Below are 14984 nucleotides of genomic sequence, written 5' to 3'. Positions count from 1 at the left end.
TTGAGAGACTCGAATAACTGCAGTAAAATCACCCAGCGTGTTCTTGAAAGATGCTCTTTATTTAAACATGTATGTACAGGTAGTTTCAGCTTATTTTCTGCATATTTGTTCAATATTCAACTCAAGGACCTTCATAAATTCACTACTACTACAGAACGCTAAGTTATTAGAAGGGAAGGTAAAGTGACAGCACTTTGCTTGACAGGAGTCACTAATGTCCTAAATACACTCGAAACATACACCATCTATAGGAGGCATTTACAAGAGGGTTGCATTCATTTCCTGGTGTTTATCATAAAAACGCAAGACTAAATTCAGAGGATGCAAGTTGTTCGTGTCAGCAATATCCATAATAACTATGATGATACTACCACAGTCAATAATTCCCGGTAGCTGATGGGTGAAATGAGGTGACTCTGGAGAATATGAGCAAGCATAGTGGTTGATTTAAAAACAAAAATAATAATTAAAAAGTTGACTAAAACTATTTTCAAGTGTTGGCATATACAGGGGTTAACCAAAATAATGAATAGGTTGAGAACCAGTGCTACAAAAGTGGGTCATATGAGGTTGCATGCCAGTAAGCATTAGCTTCTATAGAGTGAAATGCAAACGTTTGGATGCACCTAACATGACCCGACTTTGTAGCAACGTTGCAGAGTCCATTTTCATGAAGTATTTTCAGTGACCACCACAGATTTTTTGACTCTGCCAAATCTTTAAATGCAGCACAGCAGATATTACAGAATCACAGATGGTGAATTAAAGTGCTGACAAAAATATTGCCCAGCTCCAGAACAAAAGCATCCACGGGCTACCACCCGTCTCTAGTATTTACTGTATATACCAGTCACTTAATTGGCAGCCTTATTGTTTGTCTGAGTCACACCCGGGAACGATGATACAAACAGAGTTGTGGGTCTCCTGAAAGTGAAAGAGGTTCACTGGTTGATGTTAAAGGGCTGAAATGGAAGAATAAATACCCGTTGTCAAACATGATGGGACGATAACAGACGTTTTTTTTACTATGAGACAGAGAACCCCGGCACTTCAATTTGTGGACATTGTGCTTGAAGTTCTGTAAATCCTTCCACTGTTTTAACGTTACATGATGGAATGACCCAATCTAATTTAAGACATATATTTATCAGATTATATTTACAATTCCCTTTTATCTTTTCTTCATTTACACTTCACTCACAGAAGCTCCTTATTGTAAGGTTTCCCTCGAGCACTGATTAGGGATCAGCTCCCAGACTCTGGGCTGAAACTTTATCTGCGATTCAATCACCAACCTGATTCCTGAACAGTTTCGAGGGGAAAACACAGTTAACCCAGGTTCTCTGAGTCACAGGAAGTGATGTATGGCATGTGATGCGAGTGTGTTGACACGGGGACGCCGGGGGTCATAAAGAGGTCTAGTGTCAGTTACATGACGGCACACTGGGTGGCTCCACAGCAATCCTTAATGATGGCCACTCCTGACTTGGTGATGGATGGTTTGTTCGGAGGCGGTTCTGGGATTTGTCTCTTAGGCTTCGGAGGATCTTGCAATAAAGAAAGAGGAGAAAAAGAGATCATCACACCGTGGAAGTGAAAGCCTCTCTCTGACTGTGTGTTGTGTCATTTTTTTCACTCACTTTGTGTGGCTTTGAGCTTCTTCTCCAGGGGCATCAGCTTCAGTCTGAGGTACTCCGCCATCTCCTTGTCCTCCTCTTGCTCCCTGAGTTTAAGATACAGTCCCATATAGTCAGCTGTTTGAATACAATGCAGGATCAGTACAGGGTGGTTTTAATAGCCTTATGTACCTGAACCGCAGTCTGGACCTTTTTCACAGACGACATTTTGAAATGTCACAGTAGGAAAAGCACAGGTGTAAAAATCATAGTGAGGGGCTGCCCTGGTAGCTCACCTGGTAGAGTAGGTGCCCCATGTACCAAGGCTGAGTTCTTACCGCAGCAGCCCGGGGTTCAAATCCGACCTGTGGCCCTTTGCTGCATGTCATTCCCTTTCATAACTATCACTGTCTCTCTCCATTAAAGGCATAAAAGCCCCCCAAAAAACATTGAAAAAAAATTGAAAGATTATGAGTCACGGCTGAATTTCATTTAGCTGTGCATACAGGTTTAATACTATATATATATATAGCCACGGTAATCGACCTACTAATCAGTATTTGAACGCTTCGGGTTTTTTGTTTTTGTATGTAATAATAATAATGTATAAATCCCAAAATAGCCCATGAAATAAGGAATAATCCCACAACATTATTCATACACAACATAAATTATTATTAGTTATCTCAGACGTTTATGTGTAAAATAAAAAAATGTGTATATATATATATATATATATATATATATATATTTATATATATTTATATATATATAATTTTTTTTCAGAAAACAATGATTTGAGCCACTGTGTAGCTCTGGCAATGCCAGTCCGTCAGTCCACCATTTTGGTGCAGACTTAATTATCCGCTGACTTTTCCTCTTGCACCAACAAGGCTATGACATTTGTGTTTTTGAATAAAATGTCATGATGAATTGTAATAATAACGTTGCTGATATCTTCACTTCTAGCACCATCCTCAGGTCAAAATTTCTATTTGTTAGCCTATGTGTAATATCAAATGTTAGCATGCTAAAAACACACTAAATGAGGAGAACATGGAAGACATTAAAGGCTACCTGCTAAATATCAGCACGTTGGCATTGTCATTGTGAGCATGTTAGCGTGCTGACTTAGCATTTAGCTCAAAGCACCACTGTGCAGCTTCCCAGAGCCTCGCCCAGCTTAGCCCTGTTCAAAGACTGTCAGGGATGTATCTTTCAGAAGAACTGCTGCTCAGCTCTGTGACTTGTACTGCTAAAACACGACAAGCACAAACTAGGACTCCACGCAGCTTTGATTTTGACAACGTAAAATCATAAAGAGTAACTCTGATTAAACTGATCCAAATAACCAACGACAAAAGCATATCTGCAGTCCCCTTTTTTAAAATGAACCTTTAAAGTTGCTCAGAAACACTTCACCATTTGCTCATCCAGCGTTTTAAATCTATCATTTTACATCATTTCATATCACGTCTATCTGAAGGTTATCTCTGTGTCACCCTGTGGGAGCAGAAGAGGAGGAGGAGGAGGAGGAAGAAGTAGAGATAATGACAGAGCCATGGTCGTCAGTCAGCCTCCCACACACACAGACACACACACACACACACACACACACACACACACACACACAGCAGTCAGTGCTGTGATGATAAAGTGACCCCATCCCTCGCCTTCAGTCATGCTCACATTTACTCTAATGAGTCTCCTTCCCACTGTTTCTCAACCATTCCTATACAGTGTGTCTATCAAACAGAAGAAGAAACAAACAGTGGATGCGGTTCAACAGTATCTGAGTAAACAAGCAGTCAGTCAGCTCCCACAGATCACATCCCGGATATTAACTGTGCCTGTATGTGGGAGCCCTCTACCTTAATCTCTCCACCTCAGCATCGTCGACCAGGAAATCCCTCTTCTGCACCAGTTTATGAATCTTCAGGATCAGCTCTTCTTCCCGCTGCCTGTGCTTCTTGTTTTTTTCTTTCTCTGGGGGGTGAGGGGAGAAGGAAAATGAAAGTCATAAACAAATAAACACATGGATGACTAGAGGGACAAGCAGACTGAACTGAAAACGTCATATTCTACTTCCTCGCTTAAATATAAACGCAGGTTTTGTACATTTAGTCGACCTTAACAAGCTGACCTTACAGCAAAGTCAGCCGGCTCTTAAACACTGAGTCAGTCACATCACAAACAGACCCTTTTAAATTCTCCCCTCATGTATAATTTATAACAAATAAGACACTGACTTAATTATGCAAATGTTTAGAGAGCTCTGTTTTTTATTTCATTTATTAAAGGAATTTGCATTCACAGTCAGAGATCTACGATAGCAGCATCCTCTTTGCTTTGTCTCGCTTTCTAACCTTCACACTCCGAAGCACAGAAAAAGACATAAACAGAACAAAGTGCACACCCATACACATGCGCAGACAGTTGCAGAGGTAGGTTGTCTGACTCTGGTTGGTATCTAGGCTGGGTGGTAGAAAGGAGGGTTTGAAAAATGACTGCAAACATCAGCTCTTTCTCCCATCCGGAAACAAAGTGGAGCAGTGCAGCTACAGTGTGTATTCCCATCGGGAGCAGAGCAATCTGAGGGGCGCACGGCTACAACGTATAAATCTCAATGTCAGAGAGGCCGCAGGGTCTGTTTGTCACATGACTCTCATTGTGCCGGAGTGAAGTAATGGGCTGCCAGAACCCCCAGCAACTGCATACATGAGGCCCCAGTGGCTCATGGGAATGTCAACGAGGGGCTGGTTTTGTGTGACCGGTAATCCCAAATGCATAGAGAGCCGACACAATAATAGCAATGCTTTACAATATAATGCAATCCAATAAAAGCCGCAGCCACCATTGAGGACAGCGAGGTCATGTTTCATTTGGTGGTTTTACTAGCCTGGGGGAAGTTTTCATTCCACAATTACAAACCATAGACTGTATATAAAGATGGACGACACGGCTCCACATCCTTCAGAAGTGAAGCCAAAATATACCGGAGGTGCCGACTTGAGATTTTGACGTCATTTGTAGTCTGCGCAGTAGTGATCGGGGGGTGGAGACGCGGTGTCGAGGTCACCCGCCTGAACCAATCGTGAACCGATCACGGCCGCAGAGAGACGTTTCACCCCTTTTTTAAAGCATCAAGTAACTAACCAAAACCAAAGTTAACGCGATAATAAACGCATTAATGCAACTTGTGATTTTTAGGTTGTAACAGGCGCAGTTTTAAAGCTAGTACAGATACTGGCATCATATGAAACTAGAAAACCTCAGGAATCCACTGGTACCAACCATGTCATACTAGCAAAGGAGGTTAAATAACGCTCCAAACTTACACAAAATTTTGGTGTGGAATTTCAAAGGGGTCCTTTGACCTCTGACCTCCAGATATGTGAATGAAAATGGGTTCTATGGGTACCCACGAGTCTCCCCTTTACAGACATGCCCACTTTATGATAATCACATGCAGTTTGGGGCAAGTCATAGTCAAGTCAGCACACTGACAGCTGTTGTTGCCTGTTGGGCTGCAGTTTGCCATGTTATGATTTGAGCATATGTTTTTATGTTAAATGCAGTACCTCCGAGGGTTTCTGGACAATATTTGTCATTGTTTTGTGTTGTTAATTGATTTCCAATAATAAATATATACATACATTTGCATAAACTGACTGTGGAGTTAAACCAATAATTGATTCCGCACTCACAAACACACCGCAAAAAACATCCTGCGTTTACTGAAATGTATTCTGGACGCCTTGCCTATGAAGCTTCCCTCTGCTCATATTGCCTTGGCAGTGATGATGCATGTGTGTTTGTGTGTGTCAGTTTATGATTATCTCTCCCTCATCCCCCCACCACGTCCCTGAGACTTACGATCAATCCTGCGTAGTTTAGCAAAACGACTCTTCCTATAAATCACCGTGACGCCTGCTGAGGTTATGGGACTCTGGTGAGCTGCTAACAGAAGCACTTTCTGCCAAAAACTCTATTTTTGGCCAAACAGGGTAGCGTGGACAGTTTTGCACACAGAGGATCAATTCTTAGAGGTTTATTTCCTGATATGCTTACAGCTGGTTTTCTTCAGAAGACTGCAGGTATATGTATATGTGTGTGTATATGTGTGTGTGTGTGTGTGTGTATGTGTGTGTTTGTACTGTACCTGGTGCTGTGACAATCACTCTCAGCTCCTGCTTTAAACTCATGATGTCTCTGCAGAGCTGAATGTCATCCATCCTAAAAAAAAAAAAAACACGACAAAGAAAATTAAAAAAAACGCTGGCTTCCATCAGATTGAAAGACAACAGATATTATTAGCTGCTTCCACTTTGGACGTCTTTATCTGATCAGGATGATGTTAGGCAGAGTTGTGTTGTATAGTGAAGCCTGGCAGAAAGACAGACAGCTGAAAAAATCTGTGGGAAAGATCTAATCACCAATATTTATGTCTTTTTGATCAAATGAAAATTCAGTCAACTTCATTTTTAAAAACTTGAATTTGACAATAGTTATACATAACACAGATGAAATTAAACATCCCAACGATATGGCTTGGAAAGAAATATTATTTTATTTGTTATCTATGTAAGGGATAATGTACAGTGAGCGGGTCACTGTTGTTGAAATAAACCCCCACAAGGTGATGCGGCACTTGCATCACCCTCAAGGGGTTTATTTCACAACAATGACCCGCTAGCTGTACATTATCCCGCTTATTATACGGCTACATACATAAGAAATCAATAATTTGAAACAAAAACGTTCCTGCAGGGTCCAAGATCAGAACTGCGTCAAGAGCAACGGTCTGTTATACATAGTAACGGTCCGTTATTAAGAAATAACAGACCATAGAACGCTGTGATGACCAATCAGAATTGAGTATTCAACAAAGTCGTGTAATATAACCCCATAGTTCCCAGGCTTTCACACGAACCGGCTGGTCTGTATCTCAATAGCTCTGGTCCTCACAAACAAAATGAGCTATCACATGCCCTCCCTGCGCGTTGTTATGGCGATCCAAGCAACATGTGCACATCCGAGTTTATTTGTGTCCCATTCTCCCTGATGGAGAAAGAGGCTGTTCAGTTTTCTGTGCTGTTGATTTGAGGATGTTTTGTGATGTAAGATAATGAGCTCTCATGTTTTACACCTTCAGAATTCTTAGAAAATGCATTTTGTAACTAAATTTTGTTCTGGCCAAAACTAAATTTCACGTGTGTGTAATTCATCAGAAATCCTTAATGCAGTGTTTTCACATTAAATATTTCTTCTTTTCACATAATTCAGCTTATTCTGAAAAAGAAAATGTGCAAAACATCCTGATTTGAAATGAATAGACTAAAAAGCTACGAGACTTATAAGGTTTAGAGGTTGATTTAATGTAATTTCTTAATCCTAAAGTATAAAACCAAATAAATGCAATTAACAATTGATATGAATCAGAGAAAATCATCAAATCCTCCCATTTGAAAAAGCTGGAAGAGGAATGCTTGCCATGTTTGATTAATTAATAAGTCGCTGGAATGATTAATCAACTATTTTGTCGATTGAATGATTGATTTCAGCACTAATCCCTGGTGCTGTATACTGTAAAATCCACTCTTGTACTTGTCATTAAGACATCACAGCCTCAGGCCCCGATGTGCCACACATCAGTAGAGTGTGTGAAGATGGAAAGCATGCGACATAAATCAATCCACGCTGCTCTCCGAGCTCCTGCAGCCCTGACGTCTCACCCTCGGGCCCGCCACATTTCCCCCTCTTCTTTCCTAAATCCCCACCTCTCTGTCTCTCTCTGTCTCTGCGGAGCAGTGACAGCTACCACAGGTTTAATTCTGCCTGTGATAGATCATGCCGATGACTCATCCACAGCCTCCTCTTCCTCCTCCCTCTGCATTTACACCTCCCTCCTCTTTCTCTCTCCCCCTTGACCCCTCCCTTCAGCTTCTTTCGCTCTCGCTCTGTTTTTCTGCCTTGTGTTTCACTCTCTCAATGCTATCTGTGGATTCCAGCAGCTTCTGCACTCTGACACTCCATCTGCTACTGTGCATGTGTGCGCGTGTGTGTGTGTGTGTGTGAGTGTGTGTGTGTGTTCATGAGCCGTCTTGAGTCATACGGAGCCTGACAACAGAGACGTAAGCAATAAGCAGCGTGGCGGCCTAATGAAGCCTTCCAAGTGGGCGTGTGAATTAACATCATCAACCGAGTGAGCTCTCTGAGATGTGTATCAGCTTCGCCCGACACGTCAACCATCCCGCCGCGGATGTTAGGGGTGTAATGACCCACAAAATACACCGTTCTGTTCCATATGTCACAGTGCTGAGACAATGTGATACAGTTTCAACACAGAAAAACAAATAGTGGCTTGTATTTCCACTGTCAATTCAGTCCTATAAAGATGCAATATTAGACACTTCATAATAATGTAATGCAGCTTTTTCCTCGTTCATTTAAAGTGGGTTTTGAAAAGCAAAAAAAATAAAGCTGTGCTTCATATTATATCAAAAACAACAACAAGATATCTTTTCAGCTCAACAACAAAACTGTGCTGCTGAACATCTTTTAAGCTGAAATTGTTAAATTTATCACATATAGTAGGAGTGTGAAATCCTCCGTCACAGAATATGTCATTTCACAATATATTGATATTGTGATATAATAAAAGCTCTAGAAATTAAATTGAGAAACAGCGCAAAAAATATCTATGGCTTGTCCTGAAAAAAATTATTATGATTGTGAATATATAATTTTTTTTTTTAAATTGGCGGGTCCAAAATGAATGTTTTGTTTATCTCTGTGGAAGATATCCGACGTTTGATTCCCACATCTAACAAGGCTTGTGAGCCAACAGTAAAACAGCGTTGGTATCACGTGGGTCGTCAGTTAGTGTGGAAAAAACAGATAAATGGTTGAGAGGTAAGTGCCTGGCAACGACTTGTTGTGAAGTAAATGCATTGGAACAGGGGAGGGAGAATGCGACATCTAGTCCCTGAATGTTATCAATGTTATCAATAGAACCTTAATATATAAATGATGTGTCAAAATCTCTGGCGGTTGATCAATTTGTATCGCCAAACCCTACGTGTACTGTGAGTCTGTATTAGAGCTGCAACAATTAGTTGAAATGAGTTATAATAGATTCATTATTTGAGTATTTTTTCAAGCGAAAATACCAACAATTTAATTAGTTTCGGCTGCTTAAATGTCAGAATTTGCTGCTATTACCTGTCATACGCTGAAGTAAACTGAATATTTTTTTTTATCTTGGACTGTATTTGATAAGAGTTTTACAATATCTGACAGTTGAATGACAGGACATTGAGATTATCCTTTGTACCGTGAAAATAATCATTTATACTAATACGCTGCAGCCCTAGTCTGTATTGAACAATACAATACAATACAAAATGTATATAAACTCAGTACTCAAAAGTACGAAAAGCGCAGACTCAACATTCCCAATGATAAATGCAGAGAAGAATTAAACACAGTGTGTCATCCCAAACACTGATCCATAATCCTTGAAGCTGATGTTGATGAGGAGCCAATGAGTTCATCATGGTGACTCATTCAGCTGCTATTGGCAGGTCCAGTCTTCTGCATAATCAATGAACAAATGGGCTGCCTCTCTCCGTATCGAACAGTATCTTAAAACAGCCAACTTATATCACAAGGAAAGAGCATTTGAATGTCTTTGCAGCGTGTCATGAGGGTGTCAACACAGAAAAAGCTCATTATCCACTCAAGGACGGCAGAGGGAGTTGCTATGACACTGTATTGATTCAATCTTTGACACGCTCTATTACGTTTGGTGTTAAAAAAACATAAAAATTGACAGTTCAGCAACTCACATGAAGCGCAGCTCAGACTCCCGGCGTACCAGGACCTCTCGCAGGCGCTGGATACGAGCCATCTCCACCTCGATCTCCTCTGGAGCCATGGTGCTCTCCGCCATGGACACATCTGAATGACCTGGGAGGCAGAGGGAGGGAAGGCAGGGTATGAGTAAAAATGAATGAAGAGGGATAAAAAAAGATAGGAGGGAAACAGGCAGAGGGAAATCAAAGAAACATCTACTGGACTAGATTTAGTGGTGAGATTGTTTTTCTCCACAAGGACAGCTCTGCTTTAAACATATCTGTTACACACTTCTCTTCACCTTGAAAGAGAGAAAAAACTGCAATACACATGACCAAATTACAGATTCCAGTTGCACGACGCCTGTATCTAATTCGAGATGTTAATCGCACATTTCTTTCCCTTTGATTTCATGTGACAAATGCATCCACGATCTTTTTAACCCTTGAAAACTTTCTTGCAGTGTCGGCGTCTTGGCAAACGCATTTCTCACCTCGTGTCCCTGTGACGTGTCTTCACACATCAGCCAAGAACATGATATTTGGAGAGAAAGCAGCATGTGTGATTGAGAGCGCCGTGATTTGCGTTCTAAAGTCACAGCAGCGCCTCGGGTGCAAATGACTGCTTTCCATTAAAAGGCTTCAATCGCATGATGATGTGAGAATGAGTGTGACATGAAGAAAAGTGCATGCAATACAGGCTCTTTGAGATCCTCTTTTTCCAAAACAGAAGGTTGTTGAGGAAGAGAAAAATACTGACGCGGATCAATGATCAGCTGTGGCTTCTTACTGATGACCTCACACACTCCATATCTGCCAATAACAAACACTTACTGCACTGATCAATGCACTGACCACTGCAAATGCTGCAACACACAAAGCTTACCAGCACATTACAACTACAAACAACAGTATGGATCTTGATTGTTGCTGATTGTTGCTGATTGTGTTTTAGTGTATTGTCCTGCTTTCCTCCCCTTCAGCATCTTTTTGTTGCATGTCATCAGTGTTTGGTTTGTCCATTCTGGGCTACTGTAGAAACATGGTGGTGCAACATGGCAGACTCTGTTGAGAGGACCCGCTCCCTATGTAGATATAAACGGCTTATTCTAAGTTAACGAAAACACAACGATTAGTATCAGGTGATTATACACTAAAGAAAACATACTTATTAATACTATATTCCATTTCTGCCAATAGATCCCCCTAAATGTAACTGGTCCTTTACATTTTGACCTGCTGTCAGTGTCCTGTAAAAACATTAAGGCTGCATGTAGCAATTATTTCCATTATTGAGTGATATGCTGATTTAATTGATTATGTTTGGTCTATAATATATCAAAACATAGTGAAAAATGTCCATTACAATGTCCCAGAGTCCAAGGTGACGCCTGTAAATGTATTGTTTCATCCAACCAACTGTTTAAAACCCAAAGATATTCAGTTTATAATGACAGAAAGCTACGAAAACCAGCAAATATTTACATTTGAGAAACTGGAACCGAATTCTTTTTGCCACTTTTGCTTATTTTATTATTTATATCAATATTAACATGCATTGTCCGTATGAATATAAATCCTCCCTTCCTATAACACGCCTACTCTGTAAGAGGACAAAATCCCCAGTCCACAAGCTGATAGGTCTTCATACACCTGAATATAAACCAACTACAGGTATTTGCATCTTTAATCCGCAGCTGTCAAATGTGACGCATGACATTTATCCACTCTGTGTCTTGTAACATTAGAGGACCGGATCAGCTCCTCGTCGTCCTGCAGCAACAGAAACTGCGTCCTGCCTTTGTGGTACTTTTCATGGATGCTTACTGAGGACGGAGCTGACTCACCACAGCAGACAGAAGTCTGCACAGGAGGGCCCGGTTTGTTTGTGCCTCGCTGATGTTGAATCATCAACAGACGTGTCTGCTGACAGAAGACGCTGACGCAAAAAAATCAAACTTTATATCATGGAGCTGCATGAAACACAGCAGGAGCTCAAGTTTGAGGAGTGTTTTTGTTTTTTTTATCTCCCTTTTTTCTCTGTTTTTCTTTGCACACCCCAGCCACGTGATGACCATCAATAAGACCAAGCTGCATTAAGTCCCGACTGGTGGCAAATTGCCAGCTCACTAATGTCTTAACACAGCTCCTTCTCATTTAAGCAAGCCACTCACACCTACTCAGCACTAAAGACATTACAAGGAACAAACGGCTTTGATACTTCGTAATTAAAAGCGGCTTGTCCATCCGGGACAGGTGAGGTTATCTCCAAATCATCAGCTGCAGATGTGAACCAGTCTCCCAACACACTCAGTTAATTAATCAGCTTGAATTAGTTTCATTAAAACAAACTGGATCATCAATGTACATCAGGATTAGGATTTAATGAGGAATAAGCAGCCTGGAGAGCTTGGATCGTGCGCGGTGCAGCGGCTGCACGGGGCTCAACAACGGGGAAATGTCAGCATCTGTATGACATCCAATGCAGATGCCCCTGACACATCCTGCAGTCACACTGTATATATACACTGCTGCTGCTGTTGCCTCTGGACAGCCCCACCCCCCCCTTGAAAAAAACAAACAAAATAGAAACACAGGCAGCATCTAAGAGAGGAGGTAAACCTGGAGGGGTGTACTCTGCTTTACTTCTGTCTTGTTTTCAGTCTGCATGTCTGTGCATGTTTGTGGTAGACACAGAGACAGAGCAGATACAGTGAGGATCTGTGTCTAAAAATATCCACTGCATTTTTTCCCCCCTTCTTCTCTGACTTAATCTGGAAGTTTCTTCCCGCCCTGCTCTCCTGTGATGAGTTATCGTCAATGGAACCAACCAGGACACGTCTGCGTCACTCATCGCCCGTCATCACTTGACAAAATAATAGAAACATCTAATAGCAGCGGCTCTGCAGCTAAGAATTTTTGTTTTTGTTGAAACTGGCTGTTCAGCTTTATATTTACCTCTGAGGCTGAAGTTTGTGTTTTTTTGTTTACTGAACAAGTCAATCAACACAATATAATAACTGTCAGCCATGCCTCAAGCTAAATGCAAAACATTCTCCAATTGAAGCTTGACAATTGGCTGCTTTTTTCCGTTTTATGTCACTGTACATTGCGTTTCTTTAGGTTTCGTACAGTGGGTTGGAAAGAAAAAAAAGCAACTTAAAGATGTCACATTGGCATAATGAATGTATTAACTGAGAAAATAATTGCAGCCCTAAATTGGACAAATAAAATAAACGCGGGACAAAATAATAGAAACATCTAATTCAGTAGTCCTTCAGCTTACAATATTCATCTTTCGCTGAGAGGTGCTTTATAGTCATTTTTAAGTAGAAAAGCTTATTTTTTGTCACAAGGTACATTATGCACACAGCACAGCACAGCACACAGTGATATTTACTTTAACCTATCCCAGTATTAGATGGGCAGTGGGCAGCTGCCCCGGGGAGCAGTTTTGGGGATCCTGGGTGTCTTGCTCAAGGGTATCTCGGCCGTGCCCAGGAGCCAGTTCTCAGTTCATACTTCGTCCCAGTGGGGACTTGAACCCGCAACCCTCCGGTTCCCAAGCCAAGCGCTGTTGTAGGCTTCTATAGCCAGTGGTGATGTTGTATTGTGTCAATAGAAACTGTTATTGTGCAGAAACTGTTTTTTTTGTTGTTATTTTTGTGCTCACCAGATTAAAAATGAATTACCAAAAGTGAGTTTATGGAATTTTTAAAAACCTTTCACTCATTTTGCCATAAACTCAAATATTCTTCTTCATGTGAAATCCAGAGTATTATTGGCTAAATAGCCTATTGATCAGAGCAGAGGACCAGAGTATTGACTCATAGCTGCATGCTTATCAGATCAGACTGAATCAAATGACCACAAGTTTCCAAATGCTCTGGTGCTTGCTGTATGTGTGGTGTATACTCCTTGGCCCCAAATTCATTCACAAACCACACAATAGCCCACCCATATAGTGTGTGCATGTAGGGGAAGTATAATAGGCCCTATTGATAGCCTCCATCCCAAACCTTTGTGAGTCATGTAGGCTCCTCACCGTTCCAACGCTCAGCTCTAGCTGCTGACTGGGCTTTCACAGAGGGACACCTACCTAGCCTGCTATTTGTGACCACCGGCTGGCTAAACAGACAGCCTACATGCAGCTCACCTTTGTCTGTTGTCCACGCTGTCTCCGACACGGCGCCGTAGCTCCTGAGCGCTCGCTCGGTGTCCGAAATAGATTTCTTCAGCTCCATGTCGGTGCCAGGAAACTAGGATGCAACGAGTCTCTGAGCTGAACCTTCACTGACTGCTCCTCTTGTGTGTGTGTCCCTTCCAGATAGATAACTCGGTTTCACCCGGTGACGAGGCTCCAGCGACCCGAGACGTTGAGCATCTTTATTCAAGCTTTCAGGTCCCTGGACTGTGTGGATGGAGAGATGAGAGGATGGAGGAGAGGAGAGGAGGATGCAGGGCGCATGCGCAGTGCAGGGCAGGGATTGGGAAGACTTGGGGAGACACCCACTGGCACCGAGATGATGTTAAAAATAAAACAATAGGCACACTGGAGTTTGTATTATCAGCCTGTTCAAGGATTTGTTTTTAGTGTACACTGTAAAAAAAAACATGACATTTTTTTTCAAGAAATTTTAAATTTTTTGTCTGTATTTCAAAATGACAGAAAACAAATGTAAAAATGACACGTTTCATTTGTGATTTATATGTAAATGGTCTTAGATTTAAATTTTTTTTTAATCACAATCGTAATTATCTGTATTTAAGCTTTTCTTGATCATTTTTAAAGATAATTATTCTGTTTTTTAGAAGTTTATGACTCTATTTTAACAATTAATTTATGTTAGAAGAAAAGGATTTCATGGAATTCTAAAAATATTTCTTGTAAAAATACAGATTTTTTTTGCAAAACCTTTGAGAGTTAATGTAAATTTGTGTTTTTGCAATGTAAAATTACATGTTTCATTTGTGATTTATATGTAAATGGTCTTAGATTTATGGTGTATGACTATTCTAACAATAAATAAATGTTAAAACTAAAATATTTCTTGTAATATTACAGTAATAAAGGCTAATTATATAACAATAATTACTGTTTTTTTTACAGTTTATTTATGTTAATTAACAGACAGTATTTTTCCGTTTTTCAACAGCCTTTTTGTGGCGCCCTAACCTTATGAACATTTCCCCAAAAGTGTACGTAGTGATATATTTAAGGTATTTATTATTAATATAAATGTAAAATGTGATGTAAATCCAATTTTACTGTCACACATTGTACACAGCACAGCACACAGTGGAATTTAGCTACTGCATTTAAAGCTGCAGCGGGTTGAATTGGAGCAAATATGATTACAAAAAAATATTTTTATAAAATATCCTGACAGCAGTGCATGAGACAGATAATCTGAAAAAAAAATCATCTGCCTCCGTTGTCCTTCCACGACTCTCCGGTTCCTAGGTCCCCACAGACTGAGCTATTGCCACCCCCCATAATAAAAAAGCTATA

General features: G+C 40.7%; 1 protein-coding gene across 1 annotated transcript; it reads right to left on the bottom strand.

The window, feature by feature from the left end:
- Nucleotides 1-38: 38 nt before the first annotated feature.
- bmerb1 (bMERB domain containing 1) lies at nucleotides 39-13931 on the bottom strand. Its single transcript, XM_074628886.1, has 6 exons — nucleotides 13629-13931; nucleotides 9467-9587; nucleotides 5779-5852; nucleotides 3488-3602; nucleotides 1641-1723; nucleotides 39-1547 (listed from the first exon to the last, which is right to left on the bottom strand). Exons 1-6 carry the CDS (start codon nucleotides 13714-13716, stop codon nucleotides 1429-1431), a joined length of 600 nt encoding a protein of 199 aa, XP_074484987.1. The 5' UTR covers nucleotides 13717-13931; the 3' UTR covers nucleotides 39-1428.
- Nucleotides 13932-14984: the final 1053 nt, after the last annotated feature.

Source organism: Sebastes fasciatus, chromosome 3 (assembly GCF_043250625.1).
Source record: "Sebastes fasciatus isolate fSebFas1 chromosome 3, fSebFas1.pri, whole genome shotgun sequence".
In the NCBI taxonomy this organism is placed as follows: domain Eukaryota; kingdom Metazoa; phylum Chordata; class Actinopteri; order Perciformes; family Sebastidae; genus Sebastes; species Sebastes fasciatus.
Note: the sequence above shows the minus strand (reverse complement) of the source record. Positions and strands in the feature narration are given on the sequence as shown.